General features: G+C 32.2%; 1 protein-coding gene across 1 annotated transcript; it reads left to right on the top strand.

Annotated features, from left to right (window-relative positions):
• The first annotated feature begins 5,431 nt into the window (after nucleotides 1-5,431).
• On the top strand, nucleotides 5,432-12,944 carry LOC140040534 (SIN3-HDAC complex-associated factor-like). Its single transcript, XM_072086542.1, has 6 exons — nucleotides 5,432-5,570; nucleotides 6,677-6,788; nucleotides 7,819-7,964; nucleotides 8,179-8,356; nucleotides 8,574-8,745; nucleotides 8,959-12,944. Exons 2-6 carry the CDS (start codon nucleotides 6,701-6,703, stop codon nucleotides 9,227-9,229), a joined length of 855 nt encoding a protein of 284 aa, XP_071942643.1. The 5' UTR covers nucleotides 5,432-5,570; nucleotides 6,677-6,700; the 3' UTR covers nucleotides 9,230-12,944.
• Nucleotides 12,945-14,990: the final 2,046 nt, after the last annotated feature.

The following is a 14,990-nucleotide window of genomic DNA, read 5'->3' as shown; positions in this document are numbered from 1 at the left end:
ATTCTCTATGAGCCGTACATTCCATTAAATTAGAGATACATGGATACCTGAATGACATATCTCAAAGACATTGTACTGTATAGTAGTAGTAGTAGTATTCCCCTTCCGATTCCACACGTCTTTGAATTAAATCCGCCCCGATAGGCTCTTATGTACAGGATTTCAAAGCAACAATCACACTTGTATTTTTCAAACAGTTAATCTATTAGATTGAATAAAAATATCTATTATAAACGTTAGAAATCTCTATGCCATGTTGTTATTTAGATGAGAAAAACAGGTCAAAGGTTAAAATTACAGAAAAATAGGTGTTTCAGTCACTTTTTGAAAAAAATGTTGCTTTATGGCAAGTATAAACATATATATTGTGAATAATTTGACACAAAAATTGGCTCCCAAAGACAAATATTTATTAATTTATGTTATTATAACCTTATTCAATTATGTCAAAGGTCAATAACCACACTTCCGGTCATTTTCAAGCAATATCATCTGTTACACTGAATATAAATGTATATCTTGGGAACAATGTGCTCCTATTTTTAATTCTCTCCGACCTGCAGTTACTTAGATATAGCAAATAGAGGTCAAAGGTCAAAATTGCTAAAAATGGGGTTTCCGGTCAATTTTACAAAGAAAGTTATGTTAGAGCTAATATAAATATATACATTGTGAACAATTTGTCACCAAAATTATCTCATTACGTCCAGTATTTCCAGAGATATAGCATGTTATATAAAAAAAATAGCGGCCATTTTGTTTATGCTAATTATGCAAATTGCTTAATACATTGTGAACAATTTGACACCAAAATTATCTCATTACGTCCAGTATTTCCAGCGATATAGCATGTTATATAAAAAAAATAGCGGCCATTTTGTTTATGCTAATTATGCAAATTGCTTAATGCTGACAGCCGTCCAGTAAAAAAATCTTTATTCTGATGGTATCGAGAATCAAAATCCATAAAAAAAAAACTATAGAAAACATTGCAAGGTTAAACGCCTTGGCTGCCGGACTATAGGTACGTTCTATGATTGGTCAATATTGACATTTGACCCTTAATCACAAACGGATTTTTTTTTCATAAGGTGATTAAAGATGTATTGTCCCTTAAAAAACAAAAAAATGAAGGTCAAAATACTCTAAATTTAAATTGGCCATATCAAAGTAATATTAAAGTTATTCACCTTAAGTCGAAAACAACAATTTTACGTAATTAACAGCTAAATTAATTTGATTACATTTCGTCTGGATAATCGTCCCAAGCGAAAGTAAACAAAGATTTCAAACCATGAGTATACATTATGCATGATGCTAATTAGGATTGTTTACAACTCGTCACGGATGAGAAGGTGTTCTCACACAGATCGTGAGGAAGTTTTATGATTATGCATACATAGTAGCCAAACAAGCGCGTTGCACTATGAGATATGTTTTGATAGAAAACTTTGACTGGAAGTCAAAGTTAATTTTTGAACCAAAAAACGTCTGTATTTCAGTTAAATGATTTTTTTTTTCGACTCATTTTTGGTGAAAATTAATAACTTTTATGATACTTCAAAATGACCCACTTTTTTTCGAATTTTTTTTTTTTTTTTTTTTTAATTTGACAAAGGGACAATACATCTTTAAATAGAGACCTATAATCTTGAAAATGTAATAAAAGACTAAATTGTGCTTCAATAAATTTGTTATAATACATATACACAATACAGTATATTGTTGTAATTGGTCAATTTTGAACTTTGACCCCTTATATCTCGAAAACGCTTCCTATCCTGATCGATTACCTTCCATATTCGTAATCTACGGAAAATTCTGGTCTAGAAAAGTTGGATGGCTATTTGTACCCTTTCGGGTGGTGATATCCCCCTCCTGCCACCGGACTACAAGGGTTCAATGCTCACTCGCTCCATGGTTCTGGTGGTAAACGAGTCTTCTTGTAAAGTACAGTACTATAAACAGTAGGTCATGTGTACACATCTGGTTCATGTCATACTACTAGTACCTAGTACATCTTTCGAGACGAGTAGGGGTTACCTCGGTGGTATATAGTTCACACACAGCCACGGTCACAAACTCATTGTTCTATATTTGAGTCTTTGACTTAAGAGGCTATAACAGTATTAAGAATATATAATAACAATAACAAATAACAGAAGAAGAAAATACACAAACATATTTGAAAGTAGAAGTAATAATGCCTAATAAAATAATAATCTATTGTTTGTCAGTGTAATCAATAATATACAATTAACTAAAATTCATAAAATCCTGTGAAATCTACACTAATTTCCTAGAGTATTGATATATGTTTACTTTAGCGGATGCGTCAATTAAATTATAGTGGATAATTCCTCTATACCGACGTCACAGAGTAATCATCCTTTTTGTTCCTTAAGACCATAGAGATCTCTATGTTAAGACACAATAAAAGATTTATAACAATGCACTAAATGAGTCCTTTGGGATGCATCGGTAGGCCATAAAATGACCACTAGATGGCGCAATGTAAAAATATTAGATTACATTTAATGCTCCTTCCTTAGTAAGTGTATATAGACCGTAATTCATTCATGTTTCCATGTTATATAATACTTTCTCCATTACTTTTGTGCCAAAAAGGCTTTTAAGATCAACACGCGATAGAAATGGCAGGGCCGCGTGTACTAAACTATTTTATGCTTTTTTTAACCTTTCCTATTCGAGATGTCTATCTTTTTTTTATTACGTGGGGCCTACTTTTTTTTAAGCGTATGCCAATCTGTCGATGAGTGCACACGTACACCGTTGGTAGACTATTTTTACGGGATCCTATTTTCACTACACAAATAAGCCTGAGCCAGAGGGAGGCCAAAGGGGAGTATTCCAGCAGAGGATGGTGGCCTGTACAGTATAAAGTTACACATATGACAAGAAATATAGGCCTAATAATAGTATAGTAATACAATATGTATTATTATCGACAATATAGCAGTCGCCATTAAAGGTTTTTTTTTAGGAATTTACAATGAATCAGTCTGTAAAATGACAGTGGGTCGGAAAATTTAAGTTTTAAACATTTGTTATCAAGACCATGGAGTAAATACTCCATGTCAAGACAGACTAATAAAAAATGTTGATTTTTAAAATTATTTTATTTAATTAGTAGTGTTTTGTAGTATTTTATATAGGCCTAGTAGTAAACGAATGTTGATTATTTATTATCAACATTCGTTCACTCTATATAAAATATACCGGTACTACACGTTTTCGTTCGGGACCCGTGGCAAGCCCATAAAAATGATATACCCGTTACTCTCACTAGATACCAGCAGGACATAATATGACCATAAGGACCGTAAAATTAACCATTAATTAATATTTTATAAGTTTTTGTTTTGCTGGTTGTATATGGTACACAGTGGTATGCTTAATTCAAGCAATTAGCCTATCATACCGTACACTTAGGAAATTGGAAAAGTTATGAATATTTTTTGTAATGGGTTTTCATGGCTTAAAGCTCATTTTCATACAATAAATATCAGTAAGTTTATTATTTATTATAATCACTACCAGTATTATTTTATTAAATTTTATATATTAACTGCCTAGGAAAAAGTGTAATTAACAACTGGAAGTGGATGTGTTGCAGTGCATCGGGAAACCATCTGCTCCGATCCAAAATATGTTTTGAACAAGACAAACAATTATTGTTAACACTCAGTGGCACGTAAGTGGTCACATCCAAGTTAGGTAACTTTGTTTTTTCACCTTTTGTTTTGTCACCTGGGTGATTCAATGCACCTCCATCTGCCACGCGTCTTGACCATCATCAAATCTAAAGTTATAATGATCAATAGATCAATTACTGTTATCAATACTAGATTCAATGTAAAACCATTGTAAATGGAAGTGATTTGTATTTATTTCAAGTGTATATCAGCTGTGCGTAATCCAACATTATATTGCTTTATAGGCTATAGGCTACCCATTCAGGGTAGCAGCAGAGAACCGGACCTAAACAGCTGTGAAGTGGCCCTACAATTGCTTTGTTTACCAATACCTACAGTTCCTCAAGACAAAAAGCGATTCAATTTACCATTCAACTCCCGAGCCTTCGAATTTCTTATTATTGTTTTAATTGACAATCGTCTTAAATAAGTGTGCTGTCGATAAATAGTAAACAAAGAGCCACGCGACACAGGGTTAAACCAATGGTATAGTATACCCTTTGTCATTCATTGCTCTTTGATATTAAAACTCCAGAACGTTCCATTTCCAATATAGGGGTGTACTAAAAAAGTACATTTAAGTATCACGCAGGATTAAAAATAAGTACGTTGCAACAATAACTATCTCTATGCGTTGTAATAAAAGGAAATAATATAAAGTTAAACGAGAATTATTAAAGGGTGCTCTGTGTAATTTAAAGGTGGGTCTCTTTAGTATAAGCCATAACAGACTACGGCCTCATCCGCCGTTAGGGGGCCGTTAGGCAAAATTGCTGTTTTTTCACTTGTATTGTTTGGTAATAAGTATTAAATAAATATACACGCTTATAACAATAATAACAGATTTACTCGTAGTCTCCGTTATAATTTCCTAGTATAATTGAAGTAAAAATAGCACATTTGGCTCATGAACTTTAGGCCTATATTCCGTTACTTTTTAGGAATCATAACTTCAATGTTTCAACAATTATAGGCCTATGGATATAAACATAGAGAAATAATATAGAGAACAAAATAATATTTGACATTTTTACACCGTGGACCTAGGTCCTGTTAAACACTAATGAAATCAAATGAAAACAGCCATATAACATGAAATCAGGGAAGAGTTAACTTTTCCCTGATGAGATCTTTACAAACAATTTTAAATAATACAATATTAAATTTAAAAAAACAATGCAAAATACGGCGACCGAAAACATGTACATTTTAACTTTTAAATTGTAAACTTAATAAATATTCATGATAATAATGATAATTAATGTGAGTATGTGATGTTATTTAGTATGTAATATATATTAATTTTATAGGATGAAGATGGCAATATACCGTAAAAAATAATGGTAACAGATGATAAAATTTGATAGGCTATTTATAAGCCTAAGACAAAAAAAGTATATATTATACGTAGTCAAGAAGATCGCGTAGTCTTGTCTTAGTTATTGTGATTATACTTCAATTTTATTTTCCAGAAATCTAAAGAACAGAGTATATTCCATTCAAAAGTACATCAAATACAGATTTCTTTGTCAATAAATACATTTTACACAGCAGATTGTTTCTTTCCCGTCCTTTGTTCAATGTCTTTGTTTTTTAATTTTTTCTACATATACCCTCTCAAATAATGGGACAATCCTGAGGAAACACGGTGCCCAGACAAAGCAATTTTTAATACTCTTTGTTTGGTTTGAGAGCATTTCAGATATAAATATCACAAAGAACGCTACATTTGACATCTGCTGTCCTGCACTACTGCCGAGAACATCATGTCATGAGTGTAACCCGGTTCGCACCCCTTCTTTCACCTGGCCCGTAATGGTCAATAGCCTGCCTACCTCATCTTAAACATCATAGGTAAGTTTACAATTGTGACTTTTGACTAGACATTGCAAATTAAATGATGATTTTGTATTAATGTACATATAGCTGCATTCGTAGAACAAAGGCGTGCGAGTTTCACCATCCCGAAAGATGCGTTCTCCTCCTTCTGAACTTGACGCCAAGAGGAATTACATTACCTGGTTTATATTTCCGATTTTACGGTAGCCGGTAAAAACAAATGTCCTAAATCCAAAATATGGTTTGTAGTAGAGTAAACCATGGACAGAGGCCTCATAGAAAAACACTGAATTTTAGGATTTTAAACCAGAAACGAATTTAACAAATTAGCATAATGTTATCTCGTATTCTCTAAACAATAATTTGCAAGGTATTTTAATTGTTGTCATTTTATAATAATTCTTTAAAAAAATACAAAAAAACATACATAAAATTGTATAACGTTTAAGTCTACTTTGGTTTCGTAAGAACAAAGGACCGTTACAGAATTTCCCAAAAACACTTCCCGTAGGATGCTATTAATTTCAAGGCATATCGAAAACAGGATTTGGGGGTACGATTCCGGAAACATGCCATCTTTGTAATGAGTGGCAAACTTAAGTATAACAAAGCATATTCATTACGGAAGTTAATCCTTATTGTACTAACTGAAGCAATTTTGGCTCTAAGTTCAAGTTTAATCGAGCTTAAATTCAACCGTGGGAAAAGTGCTATAATTTCTTGTACCAAAAATAACATAATAAATTAGGTAAATAATTTTTATATAAAGACACTTAATATTTATTTTTGATTTCAAAGAGCATTTTTGTAACGCGCAATGAAAGTTATTGATTTAAAGCATGGAGTAAAAATCGGTACTTTAATATTTGTTTATTGTAAATTTGCAATTGAAATTATGCAGTGAGGGTGGTGAAACGGAAAAGGCAATAAAACTTAAACACATGTAGAATTACACAACTCAACACAGACTACAACATTTAGAACATTCACGATTATCGAATGTATACGATTTATACACTCATCAAGAAAAATAACAGCGTAGCAAAAAATATATCAAGTTGTATAAGGTTTTCTTGTAGTTAATTTTATAATTATTCTTTATTTATTTGTTGTTGTTTCAGAGAGGCATCTGGGTATGTGCAATAATGTTTGCGTTCCATAAGCCTAAGATATATAGGAGTATACAGGGATGTTGCATTTGTCGGGCAAAGTCATCGAGCTCTCGGTTCACGGGTAGGTAGCAGCTCATTACCTCTTCTCTCGTTTTAGTAATATGGATGTTACACTGCACAGATTGCAAATGTATCTTTTTTTTTAATAATTAAACCGTCGTATATATTTACCTCACTGTATTTGTCTCGCCGTTGTTACATTGAAAGATTGAAATCTCCCCCATCTCGAAGTTGACAAATATTTTCAATACCATTCAAATAATTAATAAAGATACTTCCAATTTAATTGATCATTATAGACAAATTTCCTGTATGCAATACGGTAATCCTTCTTTTTATTTACCAACAATCTTTTTGATTATTGTAATAAGATACCGTACAACATTCTATCTATAAACATTCCCTATATATCTGATAATCAAATAATCATAGTTCAACATTTTAAAGCCCTTTAGAATATGCCTTTGTCCCTGTAAAATGTTTCCTCAATGGGCAAACAATGTATATGGGCGTGGTTAATTCATCAATCCACATTCATAAGGTTCACTTAATAATAATATCAATTGTACTCAGCAAATATATGCTAAAAAATAATCACATGTATATTACTGTTAATTATTATCATCGTCATCATCCGTTTCTGACCCATTCGTAACTGTACGTGAAACGGGATTTTCCATCACGTTACTCATTCCCACATTAAAATGTATTACTCATAGAAAGGAGAACGGTGTGATGATGTTGAGCGTTGTCGTTTTAAAATAAAAATGGTGTCCGTATATTACATACTTCTGATAGTATTGGCATACATTACCCTCTACTCTAATATAATTTCTAATTTTTGCCAATATTTGTAAAAATATGTTTTGGCACCTGTAAGGAACAGAAATATTATATTATTAGTTGTTGTTCATAATATTATTGCCAACTAAAGTATGGTGGTCTGTGGTATCGAACTATATTGTTGATAACGTTGAAATCGTATCGATAAAATTGACAAAACTGATGATGACGATAATGATTTTAACGAATTGATTATCATTAATTTTACCATTCTAAATAAAATATTTTGTTTGTATCTCTACCTATAGATTCAAAGAAATACGAAGTGGATTTTAACCCGTGTTTCAAACTTGGTCGAGATCAGAAGAGATCTGGTGAGATCTGTAACGCATGCGTACTGCTCATAAAACGATGGAAGAAGCTGCCAAAAGGAACAGAACGAAACTGGAACCATGTAAGTCAAATTTGGCAAATCTTTACTTACAAAATGCTAATAATGCAAATATTATTTAAAAGAACACTGTGAGTTTGAAGTAAACTATTTTCCAAATGAAGACTTTACTTATCATATAAAAATAACAACAATATCTTGAACTTGAAATTACTGTTAACATTATACTTGGAAATTACCGATTCTCAATCTGTTAATTCTCTTGTTTGATTGGCAGGTGGTTGATGCACGCGCCGGGCCGGGGAACAAAGCAATGTTAAAGAATAGAATGAAGACTAAAGCGCAGGCAACTGAAAGTAACGGATCTCCAACCAGTAGAAAGCACAGGCCTAGCAGACAACCGGTTAGGATACGAAAGATGAGATTGATGGATACGTTAACTATGGAAAGTGAAGGTAAAGACAAATTCCATTCTGTTTGAATTTTTAATGATACTGGCCAAATATAGGTAATAATGAATATTAACTAAAAATTATACAAAGAGGTTGTAACGACAGTCTTCTGAAGTAATGTTGTGGACAATGTATCATCACTACAACCATTGTTCAATTCCCTTTGGGGTAGTTCTCAATTTTGTTTTTAATTCTATATTGATATACGTGAATTGTTTAGGAAATGCAGTACGACATAAAAGCAGAATTGGTAATTGTCCACCAAGTCCAACACCAAGTGATCTCTCTGATGATGGACAAGATGGCTCAAACCTCGAGGAAGGAAACGTCGATCCGGATCACGATTTCCCACCTTCTGTAAGGGATTTCTTAGACATCAATTGCTGGAGAATGTAAGTATTTTCTTTCTTTTCAATCGTCAAGTTGTATTGTGGAAACAATAAGAAAATAATTAGAATCATACGTAGTATGCTCCTTTTGTGAATTTCGCTCCAGATTTGTTTCTGGTGTCTTCTGAGATATGTTTTTGCCTTTTGTGTATCTGAAGAGTTTATTTTTGTGTTGTTGAAATGGTGTAAAATTATGACCTTTTCAATACTATTTAGGGAAAAGATCTGCTGTGGAACGATATTCAAAGGACCCAGAGGGGAGGTTCTAGTAGATCCTCATCTTTTGAAACCATGTCGGTGCGCAATATTCAAACCTCAATACTCATCAACGGCTTCCAGGCCGACGAATAGTGACCAGATTGTACCAAACAGCGAACATGCCGACCAGGAATGGAAGAAGGAGGATGTCGTGGACTGGAATAAAGATACACAACATGTCATGGACTTCCATGAACGTCACGTGTCAAAACTTTCTTGCTCCTTATAACAAAACTAACAAATTACTTATGCCGTCTGACCTGCCGCTTCTAACCGCTTCAGTGAGCTAATCGTCTTGGTGTGTATATCTTTTTATAACATTTACCCTTTCCATTTAGGAAAGATAATAGTTCTTTGAATACAACTCATTTTTGTTAGATACTCTAAATCATATTTAGTGTTGATTTAACTTATTTTTATGTAACATTTTGATTGCATGTTTTATATTATGTAGTAAAATCTGCTATTTGTTTCTAACATGGGAGGGATCGCCATGATACTGTTGCAAAGGGTCTATGCAACTATTACTTCTAATCAAACATAGAAGATTATAGGCACAAACATTCCAGACTCCGTAACAGTAACCAAAGTTAGAATGAACCAAAGTTCTCTCTCTCTCTCTCTTTATGAACAAAACAATGTTTGCCAAATTATTGACGCTCAGTGTTTTCTCCTTACGAGGGAACACCTCTTTAGAAATAACCGCAATTCTTCTCCAGTAATATGTGATATCACCATCAGAAACAAATAAGCAGTCTTCAAGACTAATATATAATCCTAGCTAAAACAAGAAGGGTCCGAAGCTTAAATAACATCAGTAATATCAGTATCATATTTATAATTTTCTAATAGCCAAATTTATTAACAAACTGTAAATGAGTATTAATATTGTTTTGTAATTATGTGTACATTTATGTCGATTGCGTCACTCCGTCCTGTTTATTTACTCTATATTGCATCAAATGCATGTACTGTCAGTTCTATATTAGTATATTTAAATTTTATAACAAACTATGTTTACAGTACGGCGGTTTAATCGGCTAGGTTGTTTTAAACTAATTTCCATATTTTTTGTAATAATAATTTAAAGGTGGTTTTGGGTAGGCCTATCAAATTTGAATAATGGTAGTTTATGGGTGCTAATCCAATAATAGACAATGGGACACTAACTTAAACTTATTTAATATTATATTTTTTTATACAGTGTCGTATTTAATGTGCATTGTTTTTTTTAAATATTAAAACGTTGGTGGCGGTAGACTAGCAATGGTGGCAGAAAACTAATGTCGTTGGTGGCGGTAGCTTGCAACTTAGGTTGCAGTTTAAAGTCACTAATTTTGCACAGCACAACTTGTACATGCACACATCTTTGTCTAACCTTGTCAGTGCATCGCGTCCTGTGTTGTTTCACTTTTTTGTCTTATTAAACCCACCGGTCACACGCGGATTGCAGACGACTAGATATAGAATCTTTCTTACAGTACCAAACAACAGTGTGCTTCACGATGAAGGTAACACATTGAACAATAAATCAATTACATTTTCGAAAAGTAAATGGTTGTCCTGAAAGTTTCCAATATCAGAGTTGTCTGCAACAAAATCTGCGAGACTGGTGTTTCTTTCCTAACTTATTATAATCATAAATGTTTTAATATAACTAGTAATTATAGAATTAGAGCAATACTAATATTTATAACATATTTAATTCGCTACGCTTGGTATTTAGAATGAAAAAAAAAGTATTATTTATGAATATTTAATATTTTGATATATATGTTTTTATATAAATGTATTCTGCAATAATAGTAAACGTGTACCACTACGAATGCTGCATACTATTCTATATGTGACGGATAGAGATCAGATTTCTTGAACTCGCTCAAGATGCGCAAAACAATCAAATTAACTTGTTATATAACTGCGTTCGCTTTTTTCTAACATAACGTTTTGATAATTTTACTATACACGTTTTGTGAATAAAAAAATATCAAAATAGTTAACAAGGCACCTTAACATGCACTAACAGAAATATATTTCATCACAACTTACCATCACACTTTTGAAGTTTATACTATTTTGGAAATTCATCAAAAAATTATAGTCAATCGCTTAATACAACAATACAATGGGAACAATTTTGGAAATGTTGCATAATATATCATTGATCTATGCACTTGCTAAATAAAAGCAAATTAACTAATATTGTACAATGGTTATAATACTCACCTATAGCAAAAACTAACGAAAATGATATCAATTATTTTCATTAAGGAAGCACTTGTATCTATGCAGTTAATACAACCCACAATAACACCTACAGAAACTAAAATCGTAGTAACACACCACTTTGGATTAAATTCTTAACATGCTGTTCTATGTTAAAATCTACTAACAAAAATTATGTAAAACTAACACCACTTGCACAGTATATGTACACAACGGTGCACCAGGTAACATAACATATTTACTAACCTTAGCTATAGTTATACTTACGCCTAATGCTTTGCTAACATAAATGCACCGCTAATTGCAAATTAAAAATATTTATAGGCCTACTAATACAATTAGAATAGTACTAACATCACATAACGCTTAGGCTTTTAGGTATCATGATAATCTGTAAAGTTTAATAAAAGTCGTTCAAAAATGAACGTAACTGCACCTTGCACTACTAACTATCGTAATCATAAACGGTCTAGTTATGGCGGACATATCAGTTATGACAATGATTTCTTACAACACAATCAACTGTGTTTGTCTTCTTTCTGTTTTTGTGATACATCAACAGATACGATATTAATATTTGATGGGATTGAGACCACAAAAGATTATGGTAGTTAGTACTTAGTAAATTTAAGCATTAAATACCTTGCATTTTTGGTGTATAATTAAAGAGTTGAAAACCACTTAATAATTATACTTTCAAGTTACTTGCACTAACACACCTTTAGATTATTAACAAGACTAACATGACATAAATTTGTTTTTAAAGCTATTAAGTCAACATGAAGCTGCTCTAATAAAAAAAAACGTATTAGCGAACTACTGAACACGCGATTAGTGTTCTCCAATCAGTAGTTGAATTTTTGTAATTAATTAATTGAACTTATTGTCTACCTACAACGACATCAATTATTGTTATCGTAATGTAGGCCTACTTTTGATCTTTAAAATTATTTAAAAAAAGTTATATAAACAAAAAAAAATTAAGGTTCTTTCAGATTATTATTGAAACTATCCTCAGATGATTATTTTTAATCTTGGCCTAGGCCTGAGAAATCTGATTGCAACCTGCAGGCCAGACGTCTAATGCAATGCTTGTGACCTCCTAGGCACGTATCGAGAGAGCCGCATAAAATAAAAACTAAATGTAATGTTCGCTTTGTCCACACTAGACGTGTATAAATTTGTGTAATGAAATGTTGTTCGTCTTGCGATTGAGTGTTCTTTATACTTCTATCTAAACGTGTAGTTGCATATCAAAAAAATGTTGTAAGCACTAAATAATTTTGGTAAATTTAAAGCTATTGTATTTCTTTTATATTATATAAAGTTATTTATTTCTACAGTTAGTATTTAAGAGAAATCAATACTGTAAGTTTACGTCTATCTATTTATTTATCTATCACGTTCACATTTAGTGTTTTTACAAGTGGTGACGTCAGTGACAAGTTTAAAGCCAGCGTTACACTGCCTCCGTCTTTAGATAATATTCACTTGACATGAATGATCACTTGAATAACTAGCTTATAAAGTACCGTTATATTGATGGTACACTTATATTGTCACTTTGATTTCTTTCTGAGTATATTTTCTTGCATGTTGATGCATTTTTAAAAGCTTGTAATTTTATCGGTTGATCATCCTAAGATGATGACCAGATTTTGTACCGCCCGGTGTGTGTGCTGTTTGTTATTTTATAAATTAAATACAAAATACCTTAACGTCATGCTTCGTTTCTTTTATTTTGACTGCTGTAGCTTCATTTGTACGAATATTATTACAATGTTATATTTCATAAAGGCCTTGTCATGATGTAGGGAATTATTATAAATAACGATTAGCAGATTATGCGATGCTAATAATGAAGTGTTACAAACTTAATCTTTCTCGAGAAGGAAAAGGAACAATTCATTCAAGCATAGAAGGCGTTACATTAGAAAACAATCACAACATCTTAAAAATAGAAGTCTTCTAATAAATAAAGCAATAGCGATATTTAAAGATGTATTGCACCAAAAAAATATAAATAAAATAATAAAAAATAAATATTAATAAAATCAGATTTTGAATAAAACATTTTGCAGTTTTAATAAAGTTATTCATATATATAATAAAAATAATCGTTAGGGCAACTGCATATCAAGCAGACGGTCCGAGTTCGAGTCTCGGTTGGGGCGACTTTTTCTCATTCTCACAGATTTCCTCATCTTTATCGTTTCAAATTAATTAATTAAATTTCAGTATATCACCGGGTGGTTTAGAATTAATGTTCTTTGCCTGCTGTGTTTATATATATAAAAAGTATCTCCTTGGAGATCCCGCCTCGTGAATAAAAATACTGAAAGATGAGGGGGTATCAATTTGATCTCTGTTGCGCGTGCGTACAACTGAGGACTAGTGCTGTTCCGCCGTACCACGCCGAGAATGTTAAAAAGTCGCTATCCAATCGAGTTTGAACAATACCATGAAAGCCCCAGTGGTCTAATGGTTAGGGCAACTGCATATCAAGCAGACGGTCCGAGTTCGAGTCTCGGTTGGGGCGACTTTTTCTCATTCTCACAGATTTCCTCATCTTTATCGTTTCAAATTAATTAATTAAATTTCAGTATATCACCGGGTGGTTTAGAATTAATGTTCTTTGCCTGCTGTGTTTATATAATAAAAATAATCAACAAATTACTTCACTTATAAAAAGACAAAATAAATGGGTAATTTTAACCAAAAACCTTTGTCTGAAAGACAATTTAGGAATTGTTTACTTTAAATTGCATTTTGTTTAGGAAAATAATTTTTTTTTTCGGTCAAGTTTTTGGTCAAAGTGAATAACCATTATGTGACATTAAATGGCAAATTCAACACAAAAATGTTAAACAATTATTTTTTTTTAGGGAGACAATATATCTTTAATGAATGATAAGATATTATTATCATTATTCAGATAATGACCAAAATGATGACTGTGATAAACCCAAATTATATTGCAACAACTACAATCATAATAACTTTCGTAAATTAATCATCAAAGTGGTGACGTCATTTAAAAATTGTCTCGGATCGAATCAGCAATGGAAAATATAAATATTGGTATCCTGTTAAAATGTTTGCCACAGGCATAAATAGCTAAAGTTTGCAGTTCAACTCGGAACAACAATTCTTCCTCTAATTTAAAAACAAAATCTCGGCCAAAGACGCCAAGATATACCGGTAATATACCGTATGACTCCGATGATTGTAACTTAGATTGTCGTGCCATGAACGTGATGCTAGAATCAGCATGGAACCTGTAAAACTGTTCTTTGATTTTTTATTGAATTAGGATAATAGGGTAAACCACAAACTTCGCACTTTCGATCATTTTTGAGGATTATGTTAAAATAAGTAGACATAGCGGCTCTGACAAAATTAATTACTAAAGAGTTTACTTAATGTAATTGATGTATTGTACGATAAGCTGTAGACTGACTGATGGAATATAACATTATCGGTAACTGACTCTATGACAGGTGGGTGACAATATTGTAGCCTACCCATGGCTTGGTTATATTGGAGAACAACACTACTGAAGCTGTTGGTAAGTACATGTTTTACGTTAGCATTTTTTATTATAATTTTATAACAATATCTCTGAATACTTACTCTAAAATTTGGAACAACGTAGGAAGTTATAATTTGCTGTTGAATTAATTTCATAGTCGGGAATTGTTGCTTTCATTTTGGTTCCATATAGAATCAAGAACGCTATCACCTAATTCGTGTGTTCTTGTGTT

Source organism: Antedon mediterranea, chromosome 2, assembly GCF_964355755.1.
Source record: "Antedon mediterranea chromosome 2, ecAntMedi1.1, whole genome shotgun sequence".
Classification (NCBI taxonomy): domain Eukaryota; kingdom Metazoa; phylum Echinodermata; class Crinoidea; order Comatulida; family Antedonidae; genus Antedon; species Antedon mediterranea.
The sequence above is the reverse complement of the archived record's forward strand: the minus strand, read 5'-3'. Positions and strand labels throughout refer to the sequence as shown.

Bases quoted from the DNA above. Each gene is read 5' to 3' on its own strand.
- LOC140040534 (XM_072086542.1), top strand. From the start codon at position 6,701: ATGTTTGCGTTCCATAAGCCTAAGATATATAGGAGTATACAGGGATGT. The intron at 6,789-7,818 runs GTAGGTAGCAGC...CTCTACCTATAG, and splicing joins ATCGAGCTCTCGGTTCACGG to ATTCAAAGAAATACGAAGTG. The intron at 7,965-8,178 runs GTAAGTCAAATT...TTTGATTGGCAG, and splicing joins CAGAACGAAACTGGAACCAT to GTGGTTGATGCACGCGCCGG.